General features: G+C 43.5%; 1 protein-coding gene and 1 long non-coding RNA gene across 2 annotated transcripts in view; one reads left to right on the top strand and one right to left on the bottom strand.

The window, feature by feature from the left end:
- sdc4 (syndecan 4) overlaps window positions 1-11,291 on the top strand; it is a 13,260-nt gene extending 1,969 nt beyond the window's left edge. Inside the window, exons 2-5 of the mRNA XM_069884383.1 lie at window positions 2,893-3,031; window positions 5,680-5,702; window positions 6,568-6,757; window positions 7,575-11,291. Of these exons, the coding sequence (XP_069740484.1) occupies window positions 2,893-3,031; window positions 5,680-5,702; window positions 6,568-6,757; window positions 7,575-7,726 (504 nt within the window). The 3' untranslated portion in view covers window positions 7,727-11,291. The remainder of the gene's footprint in view (window positions 1-2,892; window positions 3,032-5,679; window positions 5,703-6,567; window positions 6,758-7,574) is intronic.
- Window positions 11,292-22,168: 10,877 nt separating this feature from the next.
- The window catches only part of LOC138735857 (uncharacterized), a 40,778-nt gene continuing 35,309 nt past the window's right edge, over window positions 22,169-27,637 (bottom strand). The window contains exon 3 of the long non-coding RNA XR_011339969.1: window positions 22,169-22,325. This is a non-coding gene — a long non-coding RNA (uncharacterized lncRNA). The remainder of the gene's footprint in view (window positions 22,326-27,637) is intronic.

Genomic DNA, 27,637 nt, shown 5'->3' with positions numbered 1-27,637 from the left:
TGGTGTGAACAAAGATGGGTGCAATAATTATTGGAATGGGCAAGAAATATGGAACATTTCAAACCAGGATTGAAGGTTTTTTTTATTTGGGAGTATCTGTGGACCAGACCCAAATTGTTGAGCACAAGTCTCTTGAAGCAATGTTGTGTGAAGGTTTTGCATTCTGCCTGGATGGCCGAGATGTGACTAGCTGAGGGCCAGGGAAATCATCCATTACACCCTCTCTCAGTATGGAGAGCCTGCTGTAAACTGTCTATAAAAGGTCTTTAAGGGGTACAATTACCACAATATTATTACAACATCCGCAGCCCAGGTTCTAATCTGGCTCTGTTTACAAGAGTAAAACATGAAAGTCTGCAGACACTGGTTGAAATAAAAACACAAGGCTGGAGAAACTCAGCAGGTCCAACAGTGTCCTTTAAAGAGCAAAGATAACTATGTATAACCAACGTTTCAGGCTTGAGCCCTTCATCAAGGTATGGGAAAATGTCAACAGGCACCTGAACCATTTGGGTGCCTGCTGACATTTTTCCATACTTTGTTGAAGGGCTCAGGCCCAAAACATTGGTTATGATTTTAATCTTTGCTGTCTGCAAGGAGTTTGTATGTTCTACCTGTAACCTGCATGAGCTTCCTCCATCCGGATGTTCCCATTACCTCTCGCATTCCAAAAACTTGTTGGGGGGGGTGTATTTTTGTGGTGTGGGTCTGTTACTGTACTCTTAAAATGATTTGGCACAAATGATGGAATAATGCATTTGGCAAGAGTCAAATTTATACATCCTGTTCAGGTAAAAATTTCCATGACTCGACGATGTCACAACTGAATGATTCAGCAGCGTCTTGGAACGAGCTCTTCATGACTAACCTCATCAGTGATTCTGTTCTTTGTCACGAGACGTTAGACACTCTGGTATAGCTCAAAGGGAGAGAGAATGGTTTTGACTGGCTGAAGCTAAATAGCAGGAGTTATTCCACCCTTCTAACTGGCCTACCTTTAATGAAGGTTTCTCCACCTTTTGAGTCTGCTCTTATGAGTCTCCTTCCTCAGAACTCTATTCTCTTTGTACTCTTTAATGCTCCTGTTATCTACAAATCGATCTCCCTCCATTTCCCCACTGCCTCCTCCACCAATGCAATCATTGGTCGGTCTGTACTCTTGTCTCATTCCATTCTTGAGCCTCTCGGAGTGTGGTGTAAATCTTGATCCTCGTTGGGATCTCGTTTTATTTCATCTTGGTGTGGACCAGGTTTTGGGGGGGGGGGGGGGGAAGAGGACGAGGGCAAGATGAGGCCTTTAGTTTGAGGCAGCAAGACTGAGCCTCTGTCATTAGGCAATTGGCCAGGATTCATTGGAGCAGGCAGATGGTAGGAATAACTCTAGTCTTCTGATACAAGAGATGGTGCCTCTTTAATCCTCTTCATGTGGTTTAGTAGAATCAATTAATTGGAGTTGTGTACAGCAGTAACCTTATCTCTGCAGGGTGGTTGTGAAATTTGTCTGCTTCCCAAATGGTGCCATTGAGGAAACTGGTTGTGATGAAGTCATTTCATTGAGTCATCGTGGGACTTTTCTATTGCCTCTCCATCAGAAGATTTTAGTAAGCAGATCAGTCCCTTCTCTTGTTTTAAATGGGGCTGTGAATTAATTTTGAAGCTACAAGTTCTCTGCCACCCAGGACAGGCTGCAGTGGAGCCGTTGGAAGGTCACCAATGTGTACAAGTAGTGTTTTGAGCTGGGAAAGTTGCCAACTTGGTCTTGTTGAGCTATTTGCTGTTGCTTGGCTGCTGGAATGTTAAATATGTGGCTGATGGGCCGTAACTCGATACAGTCTCTATTTTTATATTTCCCTTCTCTCCTACTTGTACTTTCTCTCTGGTGGTGAGAAGACCCTCCGTCCAAGTAATCATTGCTTGTGCCAGCGTCCAGATGATGCAGCGTCTGAGCTTGCTTGGTTTGTCTGAGTCCCTTCCTCTTAATCTAGAGACTGCCCTTGAGGCCCTGAAAGCATTTGAGCACAGAGTCTCTGTGGTACCTGCCATCCTTTCCCCTCCCTTTTATACTGGGTGAGGGGTGTCACAGTCCCACAGCACAAAATGATGGGCCCTTCAGCCCTTCTATATGTATGGCAAGGCCCTCCTGTTTAATTCTGCCTCATTGTACTCCATATTGTAAATTGATAGGATTGGAATTGATTCATGTTTTCCAGCAGCATTCCTGCCATTTGTAATCTTTGTTTTTAACGTTCTTTCAGCTCTCACACTTTAATTAAAACACTGATAATCTGCCAGTCGGAAGTCTGTACTCTGTCTAGTGTCTGAGATCTAATGTGCCATTTTACAGAACCAAGGTCAATGCTTCCTGGTATCACTGTCTCTCTCAGGCCACTAGTGCTACTGATGACACCAACACACTATCAAGATCTGTGAAGAGGATCTCTGTTATTGCCAATGGGTGCCCTCGTGCTGGCTTGAATCTAATATAAGCATTCTACTTAAATAGAGCAAATGACTAATTGCATTTGCTGGTCACACTGGTTTAATGAATTGGTGAGGAAAAATGAAATTGGATTTTGTTGTCACTTGTCTCTCATCCAATTGCATTAATAAGTGGGCTATATATTCATGGCTCCCTTCCTGTTTATATGCTCAGTGGAATGTTTCAACTATCAGAATGTAACACTAGCGTGTGATTTGGAACTTGTGCTGTACTGACCTTGTTGGGACTGAGAGAACAGGGTGGGGACAATGAAGCAAAATTCCTGTTGGCTTGCAACTGATAGTGTACAGTAATTTAGTGGGGCCAGACAACGCAGGGAGGGTGGGAGAAGTTTGTTCCTTAAGATTCCCCTCATTACTGACCAATGTTCTTTCTTTTAAACCCTGAAACAGCAAAAAGACTTGGCAAAGGATTCTGAAGGGAGTCACCTCAATGAGCTAGAGGGTTCTGGTAACCCTGAAACAAGCTTGTACCCCGACCACATGACGGAATACGGCTCGGGTGATGCTTCTGGAGACTTCGATGACAGTGGTAATTTGCTTGTATCTTGATTACCTTTAGTTTCCAAGGGAAATGGGTTTATCATTTGTGGTAAAGTAGCAGGGTGGATTGAATTTTGAAGACACCAAAGGAAAACCAGGAATAAGATCAGGTACAAGGAATACCATCCATAACAAGTGTTCTTGCCTTCTCTTGTGAAAGTTGTTCCCTCTTACCGGAAAGCCTGCTTCCTGCGTAATGGCATATCCCATTCATGGTTGACATGGTGTAGGACAGGGCGTATGAGGTGGAGAGACCAGTAGAGGGAAAAAACCGTAAAATCCCTATTATTGGCACCTATGGGGATCGCGGATGTTGGATATGTGAATTTTCCGATTGAGTCTCACTTTTCCAATGCCCAACTAATACACCTGCATTAAGAATACAGTTTAAAAGATGAAAGTGCAAAATGGAAAGTAATTAAAGATTTCAATACTTTTTTCAAATTGTGTAAAGTTCACTTTATTCAAGTAATTCCCATAATTTACAAATTTTAAATTAAATTCTTACCCCGGTTGCTTGCCCTGTAACCATGCCACTGTCATAATTAACTCCCTCTCCCAAGTTTACAGATAAAACCTTACTAATATAAATAATAATAATAATTTTAAAAATTCTTAACTGGGCAGGGAAAGGGAGAGACTGGGAAAGTCACCCCAGCAGCATCGACAGCCTCTTCATCCTGATGTCCCAGTCAGCCCCTCAGAGCATCCCGACTCCCCTCCGTGCAAGTGTCCCAGTCATGCCCTTGGCGCGCACTCCTCACACCGATAACCCATCTCACTTCCATGCAAGTGGTGAAAAAATTGCGTGCGCATTGGGGAGAAAAGTTAAGAGGACCAGGAGCAGGTAAATAGTGGAATCAGATGGGAGTTGTAGAAGATTAGTTAACATTGATTTTTGTGTCGTTGGGTTAGTCGAGAAGAAATATGATGTGCTCCTCAAGTTTGCATTGCCTTGCCCTGACCATGGGTAAGGTAGAGGGCTTTAAGCTTCTGCGCTGAGATGTCAGGACACCGAAAGGTTGCTCTTGTTGCTGGGTTAATGTGTGGGCTGCTACAGAAAGAGGAAGTGGTGTTGGGGAATGCAGTGTTTGCAGCTGATGAGGTTGCTGCTCTCCACATTACAGTAAAAGTCTGTATTCGTGGGGGTTTCTTTGCCTTGCGTGTTTCACCTTTGTTTGAGCAGCGGAAATTCCATCTGGGCTTGTTGGTGGAAATGATCTTTGTCATCAGCATTTAAATTAAAATGTAATTCTGTGCCTGGGTGCACATGACAGCATTTAAACTGCAGGCTGACTCTAGAAACCTTCATCAATGCCCTGCCTAACCAAGCACATGAAAGTCAGGTCAAGTTTATTGTCGTCTGGTTGCTCAGGTACAACCGGATGAAACTGTTCTCTGGTCCTTGTGCAAAACATACAGGCAAACCATACAATATGCAGGACTTGTTTCCTTGGTATAAATAAATATTGTTTTATGAATGAGAGTCTCGGATGGTTAGTGTGAGCAGAAAGGGGCTTAGTGAATGATTCTAGGTAGATTCTTTTACTAAAGTAAAAGCATAAATTCTGGAGGAACTCAGCAGGTCTTGTAGTGTCCTTGGGAGATAGATCTATAACCAGTGTTTTGGACCTGAGTCCCTCAAGGTATGAGTGAAAACCAGACAGGCACATGAATTTGGAGTGCAGAAGGATGAGGGGAGAGTTGAGAGGTCTACCAGAAGCTGAGAGTCCTAGATAAAGTGGACAGCCAGTGCCTTTTTCCCTAGGCCAAGAATAGCAAGCACAAGGGGACAACTCTACAAAGTGAAGGAAGGAAAGACATCAGGGGTAAATTACTTTATACAAAGAGTGAAATGCCTTGCCATGGGGTGGTGTGGAGGCTGAAACATTAGGGGCATTTAAGAAACTCTCGGGCACTTGGTTGGAAGAAAATAGAGGGTTACAAGATTGGAAAGGTTTAATATTTTCTTTTGGTAGGAATATATAGGATGGCACAACAATGAGGGCTGATGGGCCTATACTATGCTGTAATATTCTATGTCTGTGAATTAAAAGGCTGAGGTGAAGGAAAGAAAGGGCAGGGGGAGGAGCACAGACTAACAGATAAAAGGTGTTGATGGGATATGAGCCAGGGGTTGATTTTCCCAGGGATATTGGGTTGAAGCAGTGTGATGGAAATGGAGAGCTTGCTGTTCAAAAAGCAGATGTGAATAGTGTTCTCTGCCTATTTGCCCATGTTGTCCTGGTGTTGCCTTGTGTGGTAGCTGCCTGCCCCATGGTTTACTCTCACTAGGATTAATTCCTTGAAATGCAAGGAATTGGGGTGGCATGGTTAGTGTGGTGATTAGCCCAACACTGTTTCAGCGCCAGCAATCTGGGCCATGGTTTGAATCCTCTGTAAGGAGGTTGTTCATTCTGCCTATGTCTGCGTGGGTGGCGTGGACTCGTGGGCTAAAAGGGCCTATTACTGTGCTGCATGTCTAAATTTATTTTATAAATTAATAAATTTAAATCTAAATGCCATTGTGCTCCATATGTCCTCGGAGAATGGGAAGGGAAGCTTGCTGTGTATTGAGATGCTTGAAATAGCAGTGGTTAACCTGCAACTCACTAACTGGATGTTCTTTTCTTCCAGATGATGAAGATCTGCTTGATGAGGTGAGAGGGGTTCAATTCTTTATCCACCAGGGGGGGCTGTGTCGGGGATGCAATAATGACTGACCAGTGAACGTCCAAAATGCAATGGAACTTCCCCAAATGCCCATTGCTTTTGCTGCATTTTCCAAACTTGATGTGACTCATCCCTGAAAATGGCTGACAGCTGTGTACTGGACAAGCCAACTTCTCATGTGGACATTGCTGTCATTTTATCCATCATTAACGTTTCCCCAGAGCTGAGGGGGTTTAAGCATTGATCTCAGCAGTACCAAGCTGTGGGTGGCAGGTTTCCTTTCAAACATTCTGGAATGGTAAACCAGATGGCTTTTTGTACACCAATCCAATTGTTTCATGGTTATCATTATGGACGCTACTTTTTTATTAAATTAGTCTGGAATTTTGGGGGATGTCTAAAATTTCCAATCTGACATCTTGAGATTTGAACTGCTCAGTCATAGTCCCCAGATGCAAAGGACTACGAGCCACAGGTCCATGCCATCTTGTTCCCTGGCTTTTGTTCTTCCTCTGGCATTGTACAGCCCTTGCCAAATCATCTTGGATTATGGCCTGTTCTGCATTCTGCCCAAAAAAGCAAATGCACTGATGAGGCAAAAAAATATCCCATCCAATCGAATGTGCATTTCAGGATCAATGTTCTTTGGTTACCAAGGGATCTCTTAAGGTGGCTTGTGGGGGGAGGGGAGGTTGAGAACCTCTAGTCTAAAAGCCCTTTGGAGAGGTACGTGGATAGAGTTTAGGGGATATGGGGCTTGTTCAGATGGGTAACTTGGTTGAGTTGGGCTGAAAACCATGTTTCTTGGCTGCAAAACCAGATCGGATTTGAAATGAACTCTTCCTCCTTTAGGATGAAGATGAAATGGACAATCACATCACTGAAGATGAGGATCTAATGGTTGACGAAGAGAGTCCTGTTTTGAGCAATGAGGTGCTCTTGAACAAAAATGCCCCAACGCATGATGACATCGACAACCGGATTGCCATGGCTAGCACAAACAATGGCAGCAGCATGTTTGCAAGCACGGAGATGCTAGCAGGTATGAGATTCTGGCAGCAGTTTTTTTTTTTGTGGGGAGGGGGTTGCTGGGGGGACTGGAATGGCTGTCCACCTTGTCTATATCTTCAGGCAGTGGACAGACTTGTCTGCTCTCTCTCCTTGAACCCATGGAAACCAAACCTTTCCTCTGCCTTGCCCTCATTTATTGTAGTTATTGATAACACCAGCCACCATCTATTGCCCATCCCATAAATGAGGAATTAGTCAGAATCCAGTTAGGGCAGTGGTCATCTATCTAGTCAAACTCTTTGCCTGGGTGAAAACCTGTTCCTCACCCTGGTGATGCTGGCTCTGATACACCTGAATCGCTTTCCTGACAAGAGTGGCTGAAAGATGCTCTGATTGGGTGGAAGGATCCTCAATCAATCCCTCTTCAGACAATGATTCCGGGGGGGGGGGGGGGGGAGTGCACACTTATGGTCTTGTGGATTGACTGCTGATCCATTTCTCTGAAGCAACCATACCACACGGTCGTGCTCTTGCTAGAGCTCCTGGAGGAAGTTGACATAATGGCTGGTAGCCTTGCCCACTTCATTCTTCTCAGGAAGTGCTGTCGCTATTGCGCCTTCCTGACAAGTGATGAGATGTGTGTCCACGATCGGTTACTGGCTAAGTCTGCTCCAAGGAACGGAGCTTGCTTGGGACCTATTGGCTGCCATCAGTGCAAGCTGCAGAATGGCCTTCAGCCATGAATGAAGGCCACATGCGTCGGTGTGGGGAAGTGCAACCTTGTTCAGACTTCTTTCACTGACTCTCTCTCCCCTCTCTTCTCCCTTTCCCCCCCCCCCACCTTTCAGCAATAATTGCCGGTGGCACCATTGGCCTCCTGTTCGCCATTCTCCTCATCCTGCTCCTTGTCTATCGCATGAGGAAGAAGGACGAGGGCAGCTATGACCTGAGTAAGAAGCCCATCTACAAGAAGGCTCCCACCACAGAGTTCTACGCATAAACCTCAGCAGGAACTTTTGTACCACAGACTTTATATTCTCTCCAGGAGCTTCTGTCTTAAGAAGAGAAGAGGAAGTGGAGCAACATTTTGCAGCTTGTTTAAAGTCTCTGCTAATCTTTTATATTATTACACATGGGGAGGGTAAAAGAAACTCCCTATAAACAGGGAGAATTTGTCAATCCTGGATCTTATAACAGTTGAGGCTGGAAAACTCCCTATAATTGCCCATGTTGTTGACCATTTCGGCTGAGGTTTGAGGAGGTGAAGAAAGATTTCATTGTCCTGATATTTCCTTTTTTTAAATTTTGCCTGGAGACCACAATTTGTTTCCATTTGTCTTGTTCTGACAAGTGCAGGTTATTCCCTACCTTGGACTTCCTATCCTACAAACCTGCCTCTCAAACACTAAATCAAAACCTACTGTCTCCATCTTTAATGAAGAAGCACAATTACATTTCCTTTCAACATTAATCTGCTTTGACAATTGATCTCATCCTTGATGGGATAATTTTTTTTTCCTGCTGCTTTTTTTTTTTGCACCTATGCCACCTTCTCCCCAAAACTGACAAAATTGGGTTTTATTAAATTGCTGCAGTCGTGTGCTTAATTATAGATCAATTTTGTAGCATTTTATTAATGTACAATTGTATGCATTGGCACAATCTTCGAAGAACTGGCTCTAACAAATTTCATTTTCTTTTTTAATCCTTAAAATATTCTACTTCCCTTGTGTCAATGTGACTTTTGTAAGTGGTGTTTTGGATGACTGACTTAAAATTCTGTGACAACGTATCCTATTTGTCATTTCATTTTTATTAAAAGTAAGTGTTTCATATGGGGCTGTTGCCCCTTTAAATCAGGGCATGACAAGTTAGTGTTGGTGAGTAATGGTCCTTTGTGTGGAAAAAGCTTTTTTTGAAAAAACTAAACTATTTTCTCCAAGTTCTTAAACGGAGAAAAGAAAATAAGTTGCCAGCATATTGAAGTTGAATGGTCTTCAGGCCTCATTTACTGAATTTGATGGAGTCCTTGCTGCTCAGACACTTCGATATTCTGTGCAGAAGTAAACTATCTAATCAGTTTGTGTTCCCATTTCCCCGTGGACTTGAGGTCATTTTGATTTGGATCCTGTATTTTGTACACTAATCTCTCAAATAGTCAACCTTTGTGGCTAAACTCTATATAAAATCTGAGAACATTGCTTTATATTTGATTGGTTGACGTGAACATTTGGCCAGTGCTGTCTGCAAAGGCATTGTCCCTGTGACCTGGGCGGGTATTCCACTTTCCTCCCACCCTCCAATGTACAGGGTTCAAACATTAATTGGGTGGCATGGTTTAATGGATCAGAAGGGCATTCTACCATGCTGCAAAAAAAAATGAATCCTCTGTCTGTTTATTTCACGTTATAAATCTGGTTCCATTGAAGTGGATGGGAGGATTATTGACTGCTCATCATGCCATGACCATTGGAATGAATGTAAAAGAAATGAGAATTTTGCATAAACACAGTCCAAAGTGTACATACATCTTTGCCTGTGACTCTGAGGAAACTTAACCCAAGCTTGTATCTTCCTGTGCCTCCTTGTACAAATACAAGTATTTGGATTACAAAGCAATTTGTAGATTAAATTATTATTTTATAAATAAATTGCTTTGGTTTGGCTGCTGGATTCTGTGTATGTTTGTGCTTTTCTTGTTAAAACGCAAACATGCTTGCTTTGCTTTGAATAAGTTTTATTCCTTTTACCTCTGATCATTGCCTCCACTCAAAGGTCAGAGTTGGCTGCCTTTGAGTTTTTTTTTCAGGGAAGAGTTTTATTTGAAATAACTTTATATATAAAACAAAATTTGGATGCTGGCTGCTGCTTTGGGAGAATTGTTGCTATGTCCAATGTTTCTCATTGAGCAGGATCAACATTTTTGATGAGGGTTGGAGGAAGGGAATTGGGGACCAGGGGTTGCAATGATAAATGGGAACAAAACATGCACAGGCTTTTTTTTAAATCTACTTGAGGTGGGGTTGGTTGGATTTTGGGGGTTCCAGGCCTTTCTACTTCCTTATTGGGATTTGGACTTGTTAGAACAGTCTCATTGTTTTTATAAGGAGATTGGAAACTTGTCCTCTGTAGATTGTGCTTGGTACATTGTCAATGCTACTCCCACCCACTTCAATGGAACCAAATTTATAATTTAGCTATTATAATGTAATTAAAGTATCATGTGAGCTAATTCCTACTTCATTTGGTGCCAGAGATTACTGAACTGTAATCTTTTTTTTATCAGGGCCTTTTTTTTCCCGAGTTCAGCTAAGCCAACACTATTTCACTATTGTTTGGCCATAATGACTATCTCCAACTAACTCCATCTTTTTGTACCTGTTTGACCATCCAGTAACTAGGATTTGTTTGTGTTTTTTCTGCTAAAAACATTATTTCTCAATTGTGTCAGACCCTGTTTAGAGAAACTTTGCAGAGCTCATGTGCAGAGTCCAGTATTGAGAGCTATGCCCAAGTACAGTCATTCTTAAAAATATAAAGAATAAATCTTGTTTTTTTTTCAATAAAACTATTTTGGTACGTTTTTAAAGTAAAATCTTAGTGTTTCTGGATTAATGTTGGTGTAATACTATGCAACATTCTTGTTTGCACTTGGTGAGGGAGAGGGGTAGGGATTTTGTAAACCAGTGATATGCCATGGAACAAACCTATGGGTACAAACCCTGCTGTCAGTTGGCCCAGAAAAAGCATCACATGAGTGAAATGTGTTTCATTTAACATTTGGCTCTGAAGCTTGACTTCATTCTTCTGGTATTTGGGATGGGTGGGAAGCTTCCTATACTTTACAGGGTGATTTGATTTCTGAAGCAGTTTGAGGCTTGAGAATGGTTTTAAATTGAGAGTCTGGCGACGAGACTTCCTTGCATGGTTCTCTGAGGGTTCAAAGTCCCTGTGTTGCAGGAGTGAGGTGAGGTTCCATGAAAACTTGTGCCCTTCAGTCAACATTGTAATCTTGACTCTGTTTTGGGGTGAGTTGGGGTGAAAGTGCCATGGTTTGCTTCATGTATTCCTGTTAGAATCTGGCCAGATCAGTGCATTACCTGGCTTCTGGAGAAGTATGGCACCAGTTAGTGTAATGTGTTCCAATTTAAGATTGTGCTACTCTAAATACTGGTATTCATTGTGTGTACAGTGTCTGCGATGGTCTGGGTCTATGGAAGATCCATAGAGTTGCTCCCAGTGCCAGCAGGGTAACTTTGAGTGCAGTTTTTTTACCTTGCCAGGTGGGATGAGTTGGAGCGTGGGTTTCATATCTGGCTTAATACTACTCTGTAATTCTATGGAGTAATAATACCTGATGGGATCTTGTCAGATTCCTGGTTGGGTTAAAATTATGCCCTCAAAGTTCCAAACTGTCTTAACACAAGTGGAAAAAGCTGTAACTTCTGTTAACTAATTATTTTGTCTGGAATAAAAAGTGATTTTGCTATTTTCAGATCTGTATATATTCATGTTTTAATTTCTATTTCTAGATTTATGTATAAATAAAGCTATCTTTACACAGACTGGGATGTTCTGTCTTTGCGCTAGCTTATGGAAGGTTTGGGTCATCGGCATCTGCTTGTGTATTGCATTGAAATATTTTGAAAGCAGAGAAAACTCGAGAAATATTTTCATTGAAAGATCCCAATAACAGCAATTCTGATTTTATGGGTACAGTCTTAGTACATTTCTGATTTTCTAAATGCAGAGACAAATAGGGTGCTCCTCAATTACACCCACGTGATCAATTACCCCACCAGCCCCATATAGAGATGATACAAAGATGGTGGGGGGGCAGGTAGTGAGCAGGAAACAGGCTGTGGAGAAGATTGGATAGTTTAGAATAACGGGCAACAAGATGGCAATGAAATGGAATGTTGGAAAGTACAGTCATTCACTTTGGTAGAATAAAAGGGCAGGCTCTTATTTGGATGGGGAGAAAATTCAAAATTTGGAAGTGCCAAGGGACTTCCTCATGCAGAATACCCAAAAGGTTAACCTCCAGGTTGAGTCAGTGGTGACATTCCTATACAGAGGAATGGGATCTAAGAGTAGGGATGTGATGTGGTTTTGTAAGGCAATGATGAGGCCTCAGTTGGAGTACAGGTAACAGTTTAGAGTTCCTTATTTAAAGGATGTGCCAGCCTTCAAGAGGGTTCAGAGAAGAGTCACTAGATTGAGTTCCTGGCATGAAGCGATCAACACATGAGTTTTTATGGCTCTTCAATTGTACTCCTTGGAGTTCAGAAGATTTTTGAATTTTGAAAGGCATAGACAGAATATATGTGGGAAAAGTTGTTTCCCATGATAGAGTGAAAGACGAGAGGACACAACTTCAGAATTGAAGGATGGAATTTCTTTAGCCAGAGTGTGGTGAATCTCTGGAATTTACTACCATGAGCTGCTGTGGGGTTGTTGTGTATTTAAGGTAGAGATTAATAGGCATCTGAATAGATGGGGTATCAAAGATTATGGGGAGAAGGCAGGAGAGTGGAGCTGAGTGGGAGAATGGATTGGCTCATGATGAAATGGCAGTGGACTTGATGGGCTGAATGGCCTACTTCTGTCCCTCTATCTTGTGGTTTTTGGAACATGGGGAAAACACGTGGACATGGGAAGAATGTAGAAACATTGCAAATAAATTGAAGGATAAATGTTGAGAGCAGGGAGGGATGCCATGGTTTTGAATTAATGCCGTGGTGTGGCTTGAGGTTCGAGCTCGGAAATAAGACAACAAGGAGTACAGCTGACACCAATTTAATGAATTGGCTGCTATCACACACCCTGGCTGCCATGTGACTGATGGGCATCACCAGTGTCCCTTTGTGCAACCTGCTCAATTGCCTTGTTTGAACGGTGTCTTCTGTGTCAGCCTGTGGCTACAATAGAATATTCTCACATCCTTGAAGATGTGAGCCATGTTCTTGCACAGTTGCAGACTATGTGAAAATGACCCACATGGGATTCTTGAAGGTTTTTTTTAACCAGAGATATCAAAGGTAGTGCAGCCACCATTCTGAATCTGAATCCTGCCTGTGCTTTGGAGGTGGTGATCATCAATTATCTGGTGCCTTTGTCAGTGAGGAGCCCCCTGCACTGGTGTTTTCCCAGGCCACTACCTACTTGCATAACATAAAACACCTGAGCACCATTACAAGAAAGATATTGACACAAGTAAAGTTTGGTTAGAGTGATTCAACCCCAGGTTTTGTATTTATAGACTTTAATATTTGACCATATGCTGGTGATGTGCAGCATTGCGATTGAACCTACATAAAGCAGAAAATTTGGAAGTGGTCAGGACAGAATAAAACCAAGATTAACCTTCCAGGTGGAGTCATCAGCTGGTGCCTGACCTGCTGAATCTTTCATGTATTTTCTAGTTTTATCTCTGTTTTCTAGTATCTGCATGATGTTATTTCAGCTAGTTTCCCATTCATTATTGGGGAGTCTTTGTCAAGGCCAGCATTTAATCCTCTGCCAAATTGCTCCTGGACAGAATGGCTTTGTGAGCCATTTCAGAGAGCAATTGGTGTCCTCTATAATTGTGTACTTTCCACAATGATGAATGATAGAGACCTGTTGGACTGCCCTTAGAAGAACCCTTTTTCACTGTACTACAAATGAACATAAAACCAAAGAGAAATATATCATGGGTGTAGAGCCTTCAGCCCATCCCACCTTTCTATACTAACTCCTCAGATCTCCCATTCTCATCCTTTTGGTGATTATCCCCCCCCCCCCCCAGGACTTTGCTCAAAGTTCATGGGGGCCCTCTTCCCTGTGAAACAGTGAAGCTTTGGTTTCTCTGTACTTTTATCAAATTTTTTTTTTTAAAACAATCTATTTATGTTACATGAGTTGAAAAGGAAGCAAGGCTTTTACTTAAATGTTCTATGTCTCCTGTTGAGAATAGCTGGTTTAGGGCTATTTAATAGTACTTCTTAACACAATACTCTCACCTTTTCTGGTGAAACTATTTATTGCTGGATTAACTGTTGTATTATGTTGAGGCTGGCCTGCCTGGATAACATGCAAAACAAAGTTTCTCATTCCCTCGGTACACAATAGAATAAACAACTCAATCAAATTGTGCTGTGTTAATTTCACTTCCAAGTAAGGCTGGAATAAAATGCCAAATGCAAAAATGATATAACTAACCACAGAGCTTTGAAACCCAGCCAGTGCATTGGTCTTTGGGGCAGTGGGGGTAGGGGAGCAAGATGTGGACAATGGCAGTTAGACTCCAAGATTATTGTGCTGTGACTTTCATTGGGTTCACAATTTGTTGCTGGAAAGAAGTGAACAAAAGTCCCTGAAGATTTATTTTCCTAAAAAAAGAATTGCAACATTGTTGAAGTGTGGGGAAATGATACACACCATAGAAAGGAAATTAATCAAATGTGATATGTGAGCTTGATTATTTGCACATGGTGTTTGTGGATGTTGGAGGAATGGAGTCCAGATTTAAACAGCTGCAGGTACCATTGTCTCTCTTAATTAAATCTAACCGCACAGGAAAAGGGCACTTGGCAATTTTAAATACCTCAGGAAAGAAGCCAACTTATTATAAGACCATTGCACCCCGGTGACACTCTGGTCTCTCCTCCCTTCAGGCAGAAGATGTACAAGTTTTAAAACATGCACTTCCAGAATCAAGGATCATTTCACTGCTGGAGACTTCAGGTTCTGGAACCTGGAGCAAATCTCAATCTACTGGAGGAACAGGCAGAGGGTCGAGCAGCATCAGTGGGAGAAAAAGGACTGCCAGTGACTTGGGCCAGAACATTTCATCGACTTTAGTTTTACTCCAGTCCCTTTCTTATTTTTATCCAACTCTCAAATTGACATCCCATTAATCAAAGATCATGCTCTTGCACTGTTTTATCTTTTTAACCACAGAACCTTGGTTATGTGAGTTAAAGAATGGCATGCCTGTAGAAAGAGAGTAGTAGTGGACAGAAAGTATTTTTCCTGGAGGTTAGTGACTAATGGAGTACTGCAGGGGATGTGTTCTGGGATCCCTACTTTTTGTGATTTTTAAAAATGACCCATATGAAGAAGCGGAACAATGGTCAGTAAGTTCGCGGATGATGCGAAGGTGGAAAGAGTTGTGGGTGGTGCTGAAGGTTGTTGTAGGTTACAGCAGGATATCGACAGGATGCTGAGTTGGGCAGAAAAGTGGCAGATGGCGTTCAATCCAGAAAAGTGTGAGGTGATGCACTGAGGTCAAGCATGAACAGGGTTAATGGTCGGATACTTAACACCATGGAGGAATGGAGGGAATTGGGATCCAAATCCATACATTTCTCAAGGTTCCAGTGCAGGTTGATATGATAGTTAAGAAGGCCTAGAGCATTGTGTTCAGTTCTGGTCACCTGCTTATAGGAAGGATGTGGAAGCTATGGAGAGGGTGCAGAGGAGATTTACCAGGACATTACTTGAATTGGAAAATATGTCCTGGGGCGAAGAAGGATGAGAGGAGTAAGTAAGGTTGTACGTGAGTGGAAAGAAAAAGGTTGAGAACCACTGAACTAGATATGGGTTAAGGGTGAAAGGTGAAATGTTTAGGGGCAATATTAATGAGAACTTCTTCACACAGATAGTGGTGGTTGTGGAACGAGCTGCCAATGAAGTGGCAAATAAAATGTGGGCTCGATTTCAACATTTAAGAAAAATTTGGACAAGTCCATGGATGGGAGGAGTATTGATGGCTATGGTCCAGATGCAGGTCAATGGGAGTGGGCAGAAAAATAGTTTGGCACAAACTAGATGGGTCAAAGGGCCTGTTTCTGTGCCGTAGTGTTCTATCAATCTCAGACAACAATATTAGCTCCTCCAATTTCCATTAACCCTTCCCTCTGTTCTCTTGCTTTCCCTCATCCCTCTGACTCTTTCTCTTCCTTTCTCTTTACCCTGTCCATCACCCACACCTTCCTTCTTACAGCTCCCCACCCCTTACCCTTCGTCCTCAGAGATCATCCTTCTTAGCCCCTGCCCCCCTCCCCCCATCACCTCTCAGCTCCTTTTTCTATTTGTTTACTGTAACCCAGTGATCGACCCCAGACCCCAACTTGAATGCTCGAATTTTGGCATTCCTGATGAAGGGTTCCAGCCCGAAACTTCGACTGCCTACTGCTCTCCACGGATGCTGCCTGACCTGCTGAGTTCCACCAGCACTTTTGTGTATTAGAACATAGAACAGTACAGCACAGTACAGGCTCTTCAGCCCACAATGTTCTAGTTTCCCAGCCTCATGTTTACCTCAACCAACTTAGAGAGTAAGACCAGGGACCAGTTAGCAATATCCATTGGCTGGACATCACTGAGCAAGTAATTCAGGGCAGGGTATCTGAATGGCTTACAAGCACCCCATCAATCAGAGAAAGGCCAGAAGAATTTGTAAAGAGGAAATTGTGTTTGTGGAAAATTAGTTCTGGCAAGGAGGCCATGAACTTTCTATCTGTGTAATTCTAGAAAAGCGTTCAAGTTGTAACTTATGGGACTGAAGACTTTTATTACCCTGGCTAAGTGATTGACGGCACAGAGCATACCTAAAAGATCATGGACAGCCATCCAGATTGGCAGGATATCACTAATGGGCCTTCAGAAAGTATCCATGTTTCAACCAAGCTGATTCATAGATTTTAGAAGGGATTTAATTGATAGCATCGGAACCTGTGTCCAAAATCGCTGATGATTCAAAAGTGGGGAGTCTTGTTAGGATTACGCTGTTTTTGGAAGTGAGAGAGTGAAGCGCACTCCGTCAGATCCCTGTTTGGTTCCTCGTCAATAGTGCAAAAACCTGGGAGTGTCACACAGTTCCGACCTGCTCTTGCAGCTTCTGTGAATCTACATGGAACGCTGCCAACAGAGAGCAGCAACAGTTATCAAGGATCCACAGCACCCAGTACATGCTCTGTTCTCGCTGCTGCCCTCAGGAAAGGTTGCTACACAACTCGTGCCACCAGGTTCAGGAATAGTTGCTACTCTCAACTATCAGTCTCTTGAACAACAGACTCATACAGAGACTCGTTTAAGGACTCGTATTTTACTCATTATTTATTTTACTATTTATACCTACATCTGTATTTGCACAGTCTGTTTACAATTCTTCAACGAGTACAATTTACGGAATTGGAAATTCTGCCTGGCCCACAGAAAAAGAATCTGAGGGTTGTATGTGATGTCATATATGTACTCTGATAACAAATTAGAGCATTAATAGTGGGGAATTTAATTTAACACACACTATTGTTGCTTTTTTTTTCAAAAGAACCTTTTTGGCTGCAGGAAGTAAGAATCTCAGCGCATTGTACAATGTACATCCTAATAAACTCATTCTCAGAATGTCACCGTTTTTATGAGGCTGGTTCATTGAGTTTCAAATCAATGATGACTTTCAGAGGAATGTCACTGGAGATTATTGTCTGGATTGCATGGTGCAAATGTCGCTTGCCACTCATCAGCCCTGCTGTAAAGAAACACTAAAGCTGCAGATGGTAGCCACAGGCATTCTGCACCAACCTATCGACCTGTGTCACCAATCTCACAAAACTACGTACGACCAGGCTCTGTTTTTATTTCAGATTTCCAGCATCTGCACCTTTTTGGCTTTTCCTTTACCGTATCACATTGCATTCTCCGTTATTTGTCTCAGAGCTTGTTCTCAGCTAATGATGCATCGGCAGCAAGGTTGGACGCAATATAATCTGTTGCTCCATCTTTGGTCACTAATGGAGATAGAGGAATGATTGCAAATGTCTCATTGTAAGGTTTTATTTTTCCATTTAGTCTGACTAAAAGTGCGACTGTGGCCAGATGTAACAAATTAAATTCATTGCAAATGCTCACACAGCACTGTGGAGAAAGGCCAGATCTTGCCTGCCGTCTCCTTTAAACTGTATCAGTTTCAAACTTTAAATATATCCCTATTCATTTCCATGGCAGCCCTGCATTATGTCAGCAGTTGCCATGGCAATTTTTGTCAAGAGTAAATAGCATGCCTTGGGAAAAATAACATTGGAGGGAGTGGCCTTATAATCTTTGAAAAAAAGAGATCTAGAGTTAGTGGCACAAATAAAGGGGTTAGATTGCTGTATTATACAATAAAACATGTGTATCACACATTGTCCTTGTAATTGCAGTCCATGTACAGGATTATTCATTCACCCCGTAATCACAGCTCATATATTAGACACTGGCCCTGTGATTACTGCCCATGTATTACATGTTGGACCTCTGAAGGACGATCTTCTAAGCTCCTAGAGTCGCACATTGTGGAAACTGGCCCTTTGCCTCAACTTGCCCTCGCTAACCAAACTGTCCCACCCACAATGATCCAATCTACTACCTGATTTGGTCCATATTCCTCTAAACCAGCCATTCTTGACCTTTTCTTGGCTACGTCTCCTTAGGACTCTGCTCAAAGTTTATGGGCCCCCTTCCCCATGAAGCAGTCGCTTTGTTGGTTTCTTTCATATTTCTCTCCTCCCGACTACATAAAAAACATTTTATGATTTCTGATTGTGCCCCCCACCCCCTTAAATGTGCTTTGGCCATTTAGCCCCTGTTGAGAATGGCCGCTCTAAACCCATCCATGTATCCGTTTAATTATTCTTAAACATTGCAGTAACACCTGCCTCAACTACCTACTCCAGCAGCCCATTCCATTCCATATACCTACCACCCTCTGTGTAAAAAAAGTTACCCCTCAGGAACCTGTTAAATCTCTCCACTCTCACCTTAAACCTATGTCCTTTGGTTACAAATTCCCATACTCTGGGCAAAAGACTCTCTGCGTTTACTTGATCTATTTGTTTCATTTTGTACAACTCTATCAGATCTCCCTTCATCCTCCTGCACTCCCAAGAATTAAGCCCCAGCCTGCCCAACCTCTCTCTGTAGCTCAGGCCCCAGAGTCCTGGCAACATCCTTGTAAATCTTCTCTGCACCTTCTCCAGCTTGACAACATCTTTCCAGCAACACAGTGACCAACACCATGCATAATACAGCAAATACTGAACACAATGCACCAATACACCATACCAGATGGCATGGTTAGTGCAGCAACTGGCTTTGAATCCCATGCTGGAGTTTGTACATTCTACCCCTTGTCTGCATGGGTTTTCCCCGGGGGCTCTGGTTTCCTCCCATCCTTCAAAACGTACCTGGGGTTGTAGGTCAATTGGGTGAAATTGGGCAGCACGGATTCATGGACCAAAAGGGCCTGTTACTGTGCTGTACATCTAAATGTAAAAAAATACTGAACACAGTACTCCAAAGCTCCGAGCAATCAGAGCACCTTTGTCCTGTCCTTACGAAATTTGAGTACCAACTTTAAGGCCCTGCTGATTTAATTATTTTAAGCAAGGAAATCATATCAGAAGAACCTGGTGTGATGAGCATGGAGGGGGAGGGAAGAGGAGTGTGCAGAGAGCTGACAGAGGACCACTGCCTGATCTTCAGGACTTCTGACTGTCATTTGCGCTGCTGGTTGTGTCTAGGAGATTCCATCCATCCCTGAGGCCATAAGGTATGGGGTCAAATCCAACTCCAGGGTCGTGCATACAAATCCGAGTTGGTGCTAACACAGAGGGAGTTCTGTGCTTAGGTGTGGTGTTCCTGCCGCACTCCATCCGCTTTGTATAAATGTTTTAAGGGGAAGAGTATTGTGGCGACACTTTATGGAGTGTCCTTCCAATACCCTGCACAGTATATTTCAAGCAGCACTGCAGAAACAGATTAAATTACAATTCAAAATGTGCTGGCAATATTCACAGAAGAATGGAGTTATAGATTTAAACGGCACAGACACAGGCCCTTTGGCCCATCTGTGATGGATTGGAAAAACTCTGGTGGTAACTGCAGATAAATGCAAAAAAACACACCGAAATTCTGGAGGAACTCAGCCGGTCTATTCAGCATTATGGGAACTGTTCACAAACATCTGTAGACTTTCGTGTTTCACATAGATAACAGACAGAAGTTCTTTTCTGTTATGGTTTGCTATTTCTCAGACTGTCTGATTCCTGCAAGCACTTTCCATGTTTATTGCAGGCTGTCTGCATCAGCAGCATTTTGCTTCTGCCGGTGTTTGCCATGTTGCTCATGGTGGGATCTAACTGCATACAAATCGGCAGCTCGCTTCCTACATTTTCAAAACAGTACTTAGTAATTGAGATAAATCGTTCTCTCCACTTCAGCAATGAGTTGATACCAAGAGTGAGAGAACTCAACGGGGTCCTGTTCAATGGGTCAGTAGGTGGAGGTGCCTGAGAGCAGTCATCTGACCTTGGAAAGGTAGAGGTCAGTGCACCAGACCACAATAGCACCACCCTTGACTGTGGGTTTGATAGTGAGGTTGGGATTAGTGCAGAGAGAGCCTGAAACATTTGGTTACCCTTGACTTCCTACGGATGCTATGTGACCGGCTGAGATTCCCCAGCACAATTGTGCATTGCATAAGATGACACCATTCTCTTACTTTCTGAACAACCATTACCTAACCCATAGATGAGTTCCAGCATTTTCTGTTATTTTACACTAAAGATGGAAGCTGGTTTGAGGTAACATTCTAAACAATAAAATACTGCTACTGATGCATTTCTGAAATTTACTTCAGACTGAGTTGCTTTCTTGGGAGCATTGGAGGCTGAAGGGAGACCTGATGGAGGAGAACCATGAATAGGGTGGTCAGTCGGAATCTTTCTCCCAGACTAAACCTGTCACATGGTAGAGAAGTTAAACCAGTCAGTGTGCAGATGCTGGGATCGAGTCCACACAAACATGCTGGAGAAACAGAGCAGGTCACGCAGTAGCCATAGAAAGTAAAGGGTAGCCAATGTTTCAGGCCTGGGCCCTTCGTCAGGTATACACAAACGCAGGCATCCACCTGAATAAGATGGTGGGGGGGTGGGGAAAGGAGGAGGGAAGAGGAGAGGAGAGGAGGGAGGAAGGGGCAGGAGGAAGAGCACAGGTGAGAGGTCACAGTTGACTGCAAGATGGCGGCAGAAATGAGAAGCCAGGAGGTCAAATGGAGGTGCAACACTTACGCCCATACCTCCTCCCTTTCAAGTGAAGCAACACTTCACTTGTTTTTCCGCATGACTTATGTACTGCATCCGGTGCTCCCTTTGTGGCGTCCTCTACATCTACATCGGAGAGTCCGAGCACAGACAGGGAGATCTCCTCTCTGACCGCCACCACAGTGAACTCCCAGTAGCCAACCATTTCATTCCTGAGTCACACTCCCAGACTCACGTCTGTCCATAGCCTTTTGCACTATCCCACCTGACCACCCGCAGATTGGAGGAACAACACCTTATTTTCAGTCAAATGGCATGAACATTGATTTCTCTGCTTTCTGCTGAACTTGCTCACCTTTTCTTTCCCCTCCCCTTTCCTGTTTTTCCAGTTCTCTCCTCCCTTCCCCCTTACCCACCCAGACATCCCTCCTTCCCCTCATCCACCTATCATCTCCTGCCTTTGCCACCCCCCCTTCACCCTCCACCCTTTTGTTCAGACTCCTGCCAGCATTCCCTCATACCTTGATGAAGGGCTCAAGTTTGAAACAATGGTTATGTATTTTAAACTTTGCTACATAAAGGACACTGACCTGCAGAGCTTCTTCAGATTTACTTACAATACACCAACATGCTGGAGAAACTCAGTGGGCATGCATTTAAGAAATGGAGGTGGGAGATGTTTAAAGGAGACAGATGGAGTTTTTACACAGAAACACCTGATTTGCATGAAAATAAGGGGTTTTCCTAAAGACCAGGAAAATTTGTGACCTGGAATTAATTATATGGATATTAAATGCTTTCAAGAACATGTCTGCTGACCAATTACCTGCCGGCAGCAGTGTGGAAGCCAGTGAATTGGATGGGAATTGGACACGTAACTGCTAGTGCTTCTATCCATCCCATGCTTCTCTCTCTCTCTCTCTCTCTCTCTCTCTCTCTCTCTCCACCCCTCCCCCCCCCCCCCCCCCCCATCTAGTGTCTTTCGTTCCCCAACTCCCATCCCGTGTCTTTCCCTTTTTCCTGGGTCTTTCTCTCTCTAAACTCACTGGTACATCTCTGACCCCAGCCAAAGACCCCTCCTCTCCGACAATTGCCGAGAAATAAAAAATATTATTTCTACTTGAGGGCTAATTTTGAATGTTATCGGTTTGATCCATTTTGTAAGTGGTGAGCACAGCTGAATTGATAAAGGCGAACGAAACGCAGGCGAAACGGGATATCAGAGCCTCCGCTGCCAGGACCTTACCGTGCAGCTTCAACCAGGTGGCAATGAGCACACTCAGCACCTCAAAGACAGCTTTTTTCACCCTGCCATCAAATTTCTGAATGAACAATGAACCACAGATACTGCCTTACTTTAACTTTTTCTTGTTCTATTTGTATTTATTTTGTAAGGTGGTTTATATAAATATTTACACTGTGATGTTCCTTCAAAACAAGGAATTTTGTGACATGTTCATGACAATAAATTCTGATACTGACTTCATGAAGAACATTGTTGATTGGGATTTCCTGGATCCAGAACAGCAGCTGTAATTGCACAGTATAATTTTATACATCAATTCCTTTTTAATTACTCCTATGTGTATACATCTTAAAGTTCAATTGGTTAGGTCTTTGTGACAGGAGCAGGCATCATTTGTGGTTAAACATGCTCATAAAAATTAGATTTGCAGTCTCCAGTGTAATTCTGTTTAATTGAACTAATTCAGAAAAAGAAACCCAAAGCATTGAAGAAAGTTTGCGATGTGTTTCTTTGTATAGAAGGTAATTAGAGCAATCCAGGTGCAGGAGTAATTAGGAGAAGAATCGGTGCCAGATTCCTCTTTATTCTCAGTATGTAACTGCAGCTGGTGCTTCTCTTTGGAGGGAAGGTATAAAAGTTAACGTAGCCTGAAATAATTCATGTCCCTGGCACAAGTTTCTACAATTATATCCCACACCTTGATAACATCATCACTGCAACATCCACCAGCACCTGTTCCTGCTGTGGATTAAAATCTTGAAAGCTCCAACAAGTAGGTTTTGTAAAACATTTGTACTAAGGTGGCAAAAATTGCACACAACATTCCAAATTTGCCTTCACCAATATCAATTCCTGAAGGCCCCATCTTGCTTCATGGGGGCGATGTTATTGGGACGTGTTCACTGCAGGAGGTTTAAAAGGAGGGGAGAGAGAGAGAGAGATTTAGGAAGGACATTCCAAGGTTTGAAGGCAATAGTAGAGATTAAGTTCAAGTTCATGCAGGAGTTCAGTGCTGCAGGGTAACCATGGAGCTGCTGGTGGTTTCAGAGAGAGGACGAGCAAGGTCTCAAGATAAAGGCAGAACGGGCAATAACTAAGGCTATGAACCTACATTTGTTTTACTTTTACGATGGTCGTTTTATTGTTGCTTGTGTCTAAACTGCTGTCATATAGATTGTTTTGTGAGCAATACATAAAAGTGCTGGAGAAACTCAACAGGTCATGCAGCACCTTTAGCTGGTGTGGCCAAACTGAGGCTCTTTGACATGTAACATGCAGCTTGCAGAAATTTGTTGGGACAGGAATCATAAGGGTACCAACCCATCTGAGCTCCAGACACCCCGATCATGGACTCTCGCTTAGGCCTCGGCCACTCGTCCATCTGAGTTTCTGATGCCTTGAACATGGACTTACCACCCAGTTGCAGCACCCACCTGCCCTTCTGAGCTCCCAACACTTCAAAAGCCGCAGGTACTTACTGCGGTCAAAATTAGTATGCATGTAATAGTTGACCCCTAAATTTTACCCTAAAAATTGGTTTTCAAAATTCAACTATTACATGGGTATATACCAAAAGAGTCTGGAAAAACAACCAACTGAAAAACCTCACAAAGATTAGCGTATACAGAGCCGTTGTCATACCCACACTCCTGTTCAGCTCCGAATCATGGGTCCTCTACCAGCATCACCTACGGCTCCTAGAACGCTTCCACCAGCGTTGTCTCCGCTCCATCCTCAACATTCATTGGAGCGACTTCATCCCTAACATCGAAGTACTCGAGATGGCAGAGGCCGACAGCATCGAATCCACACTGCTGAAGATCCAACTGTGCTGGGTAGGTCATGTCTCCAAAATGGAGGACCATCGCCTTCCCAAGATCGTGTTCTATGGCGAGCTCTCCACTGGCCACCGTGACAGAGGTGCACCAAAGAAGAAGTACAAGGACTGCCTAAAGAAATCTCTTAGTGCCTGCCACATTGACCACTGCCAGTGGGCTGATCTCGCCTCAAACCGTGCATCTTGGCGCCTCACAGTTCGGCGGGCAGCAACCTCCTTTGAAGAAGACCGCAGAGCCCACCTCTCTGACAAAAGACAAAGGAGGAAAAACCCAACACCCAACCCCAACCCACCAATTTTCCCTTGCAACCGCTGCAACCGTGTCTGCCTGTCCCGCATCGGACTTGTCAGCCACAAACAAGCCTGCAGCTGACGTGGACATTACCCCCTCCATAAATCTTCGTCCGTGAAGCCAAGCCAAAGAAAAGAAAGAATTTTTGATTGGTGAATATAAATTTATTTTATATATTTAAATAAATATAAAGAATACAAATAAAAAAAGCAGTTTAAAAACTATATACATATTATTATATACACATATTTCTTAATATCTATATAATTTTTTTGTAACAAAGTATCCATGTAAGAGTGAAACAGTATATGTAATATTTTTTCATGTCTTCTGGCTCTCAAACATCTGAGGTTTATCATATGTGGCTCTTACATTGAGCAAGTTTGGCCACTGCTGGCCGAGAACAAGCAAAGGGTAACCAATATTTTGGACCTGAGCCCTTCATTAAGTTATGATCAAAATCAGCAGACATGTTAAGAAAAATGTGGGGGAGGGAAAAGAAGAGGAGGGAGGAAGGGGCGGTGGAGGAGGACAGGCTAACAAATAAGAGGTCATGCGTGGATACAGGTGGGAGGGCAGAAGAGAAAAAGCTGAAAAGTGATAGGGTGATACAATAAGATACTATAAATGTGCAGAGTTACAGAGAGAGATCAGTTGGTACAGAGCAAAAGCAGCAAGTTTACTATTTTGAGGTTCAATCAGGAGCCTGATATCAGTGAGAAAGAAATTGTCCTTGAATCCAGCAGTGCGTATTCTCATACTCATGACTCTCTTTCCTAGGAGGAACAGGGTAAAGAGAGTGTGGCCGGGGTTGGATGAGCCTTTTAATATGTTGGCTGCTTTTTCGACGAAGCAGGAGATACAGATTGAGATGTTGTAGGGTTGGAGGGGAGGTGTGTGTGTGTGTGTGTGTGTGTGTGCGTGTGTGTGTGTGTGTGTGTGTGTGTGTGTGTGTGTGTGTGTGTGTGTGTGTGTGTGGGTGTGTGTGTGTGTGTGAGAGAGTCAGAGGGGAGGAAGGGAGGGGGTTATGTGTGATGATCTGAGGCATGTTCACAACCCTCTGCAGTTTCTTCCAGCCTTCGACGGAGAAGTTCCCATTCCACACAATGATTCTTACTGATAGAATACTTTCATCCTCAGCCAGAGGTAATGAGGCCAATTCTAAGCATTTTATTCCCTGAGTGTAGAAGAATGAGGGTAGATTTGAAAGAGGTATACAAGATTATGATAGTATAAATAGAGAACTGGAAATGCACTAAGGCTAGGTGAAATAAAAACTAAAGGACATGGGTCGAAAGGGGAAAATGTAAAGGGAACATTGGGGGAACTTCTCACACAGAAGATGGGAGTGTGGAAAAAGCTGCCAACTGAATTGGTAAATCAGGCTCAAGTTTGATATTTTTAAAAAAATTGGACAGGTAGATGGACAGGATGGGGATGGAGGTATATGGTCCAGGTGTAGATCAGTGGTGAATATTCTCGGCGACACTAGGTATTATTCTATTTAGTAGAATCCTAGCGAAGATTTTGCCTGCAATGGATTGCAGAGAACAAAACAAAGGACTCTACATCACCTTTGTTGACCTCACCAAAGCCTTCGACACCGTGAGCAGGAAAGGGCTTTGGCAAATACTAGAGCGCATCGGATGTCCCCCAAAGTTCCTCAACATGATTATCCAACTGCACGAAAACCAACAAGGTCGGGTCAGATACAGCAATGAGCTCTCTGAACCCTTCTCCATTAACAATGGCGTGAAGCAAGGCTGTGTTCTCGCACCAACCCTCTTTTCAATCTTCTTCAGCATGATGCTGAACCAAGCCATGAAAGACCCCAACAATGAAGACGCTGTTTACATCCGGTACCGCACTGATGGCAGTCTCTTCAATCTGAGGCGCCTGCAAGCTCACACCAAGACACAAGAGAAACTTGTCCGTGAACTACTCTTTGCAGATGATGCCGCTTTAGTTGCCCATACAGAGCCAGCTCTTCAGCGCTTGACGTCCTGCTTTGCGGAAACTGCCAAAATGTTTGGCCTGGAAGTCAGCCTGAAGAAAACTGAGGTCCTCCATCAGCCAGCTCCCCACCATGACTACCAGCCCCCCCACATCTCCATCGGGCACACAAAACTCAAAACGGTCAACCAGTTTACCTATCTCGGCTGCACCATTTCATCAGATGCAAGGATCGACAATGAGATAGACAACAGACTCGCCAAGGCAAATAGCGCCTTTGGAAGACTACACAAAAGAGTCTGGAAAAACAACCAACTGAAAAACCTCACAAAGATAAGCGTATACAGAGCCGTTGTCATACCCACACTCCTGTTCGGCTCCGAATCATGGGTCCTCTACCGGCACCACCTACGGCTCCTAGAACGCTTCCACCAGCGTTGTCTCCGCTCCATCCTCAACATTCATTGGAGCGCTTACACCCCTAACGTCGAAGTACTCGAGATGGCAGAGGTCGACAGCATCGAGTCCACGCTGCTGAAGATCCAGCTGCGCTGGATGGGTCACGTCTCCAGAATGGAGGACCATCGCCTTCCCAAGATCGTGTTATATGGCGAGCTCTCCACTGGCCACCGTGACAGAGGTGCACCAAAGAAAAGGTACAAGGACTGCCTAAAGAAATCTCTTGGTGCCTGCCACATTGACCACCGCCAGTGGGCTGATAACGCCTCAAACCGTGCATCTTGGCGCCTCACAGTTTGGCGGGCAGCAACCTCCTTTGAAGAAGACCGCAGAGCCCACCTCACTGACAAAAGGCAAAGGAGGAAAAACCCAACACCCAACCCCAACCAACCAATTTTCCCTTGCAACCGCTGCAATCGTGTCTGCCTGTCCCGCATCGGACTTGTCAGCCACAAACGAGCCTGCAGCTGACGTGGACTTTTTACCCCCTCCATAAATCTTCGTCCGCGAAGCCAAGCCAAAGAAGAAGATCAGTGGTACTAGGTAGTATAATACTTCATCACAGACTAGAAGAGAGCCTGTTTCTTTGTTATAATATTCTAAGGTTTCCCCACCACCCCCTGCCACCACCCCCAACAACTGCAGCTAAGAGCAAGGGACTTTCCTGTTGTGTGGAGCTCATTTCTTTACTTGTTGGAGTAAATTATTCTTAACACTTCTTATCAACTACAGATGCCATAAAGTACACAAGAAAATAGAAGTGCGGGAGGCTACATGACTCTTCAAGCCTGCCCCGCCATTCAATATGAACAGTTTGATCTGTGATGGGCCTAAATCCTCTTTTGTGTTAGTTACCCAGCATCCTCATTTCCCAGCACTGTTGAAATATCTACCTATCTGACCTTCAGACAACCCTCCCACATTTTAGTTTACTGATGCAGCATTCAGAGAAAGATGAAAAAGACGGAAAGCCCCAAACATGCATGCAGAATTAGCAACTGCAGAATCTTCAGAACTGCACCAGGGTGTTACAGAAAGGGAGATAAGTTTATGAA

Source organism: Narcine bancroftii, chromosome 6, assembly GCF_036971445.1.
Source record: "Narcine bancroftii isolate sNarBan1 chromosome 6, sNarBan1.hap1, whole genome shotgun sequence".
NCBI classification, from domain to species: domain Eukaryota; kingdom Metazoa; phylum Chordata; class Chondrichthyes; order Torpediniformes; family Narcinidae; genus Narcine; species Narcine bancroftii.
This window is presented reverse-complemented; position numbering and strand designations above follow the sequence as displayed.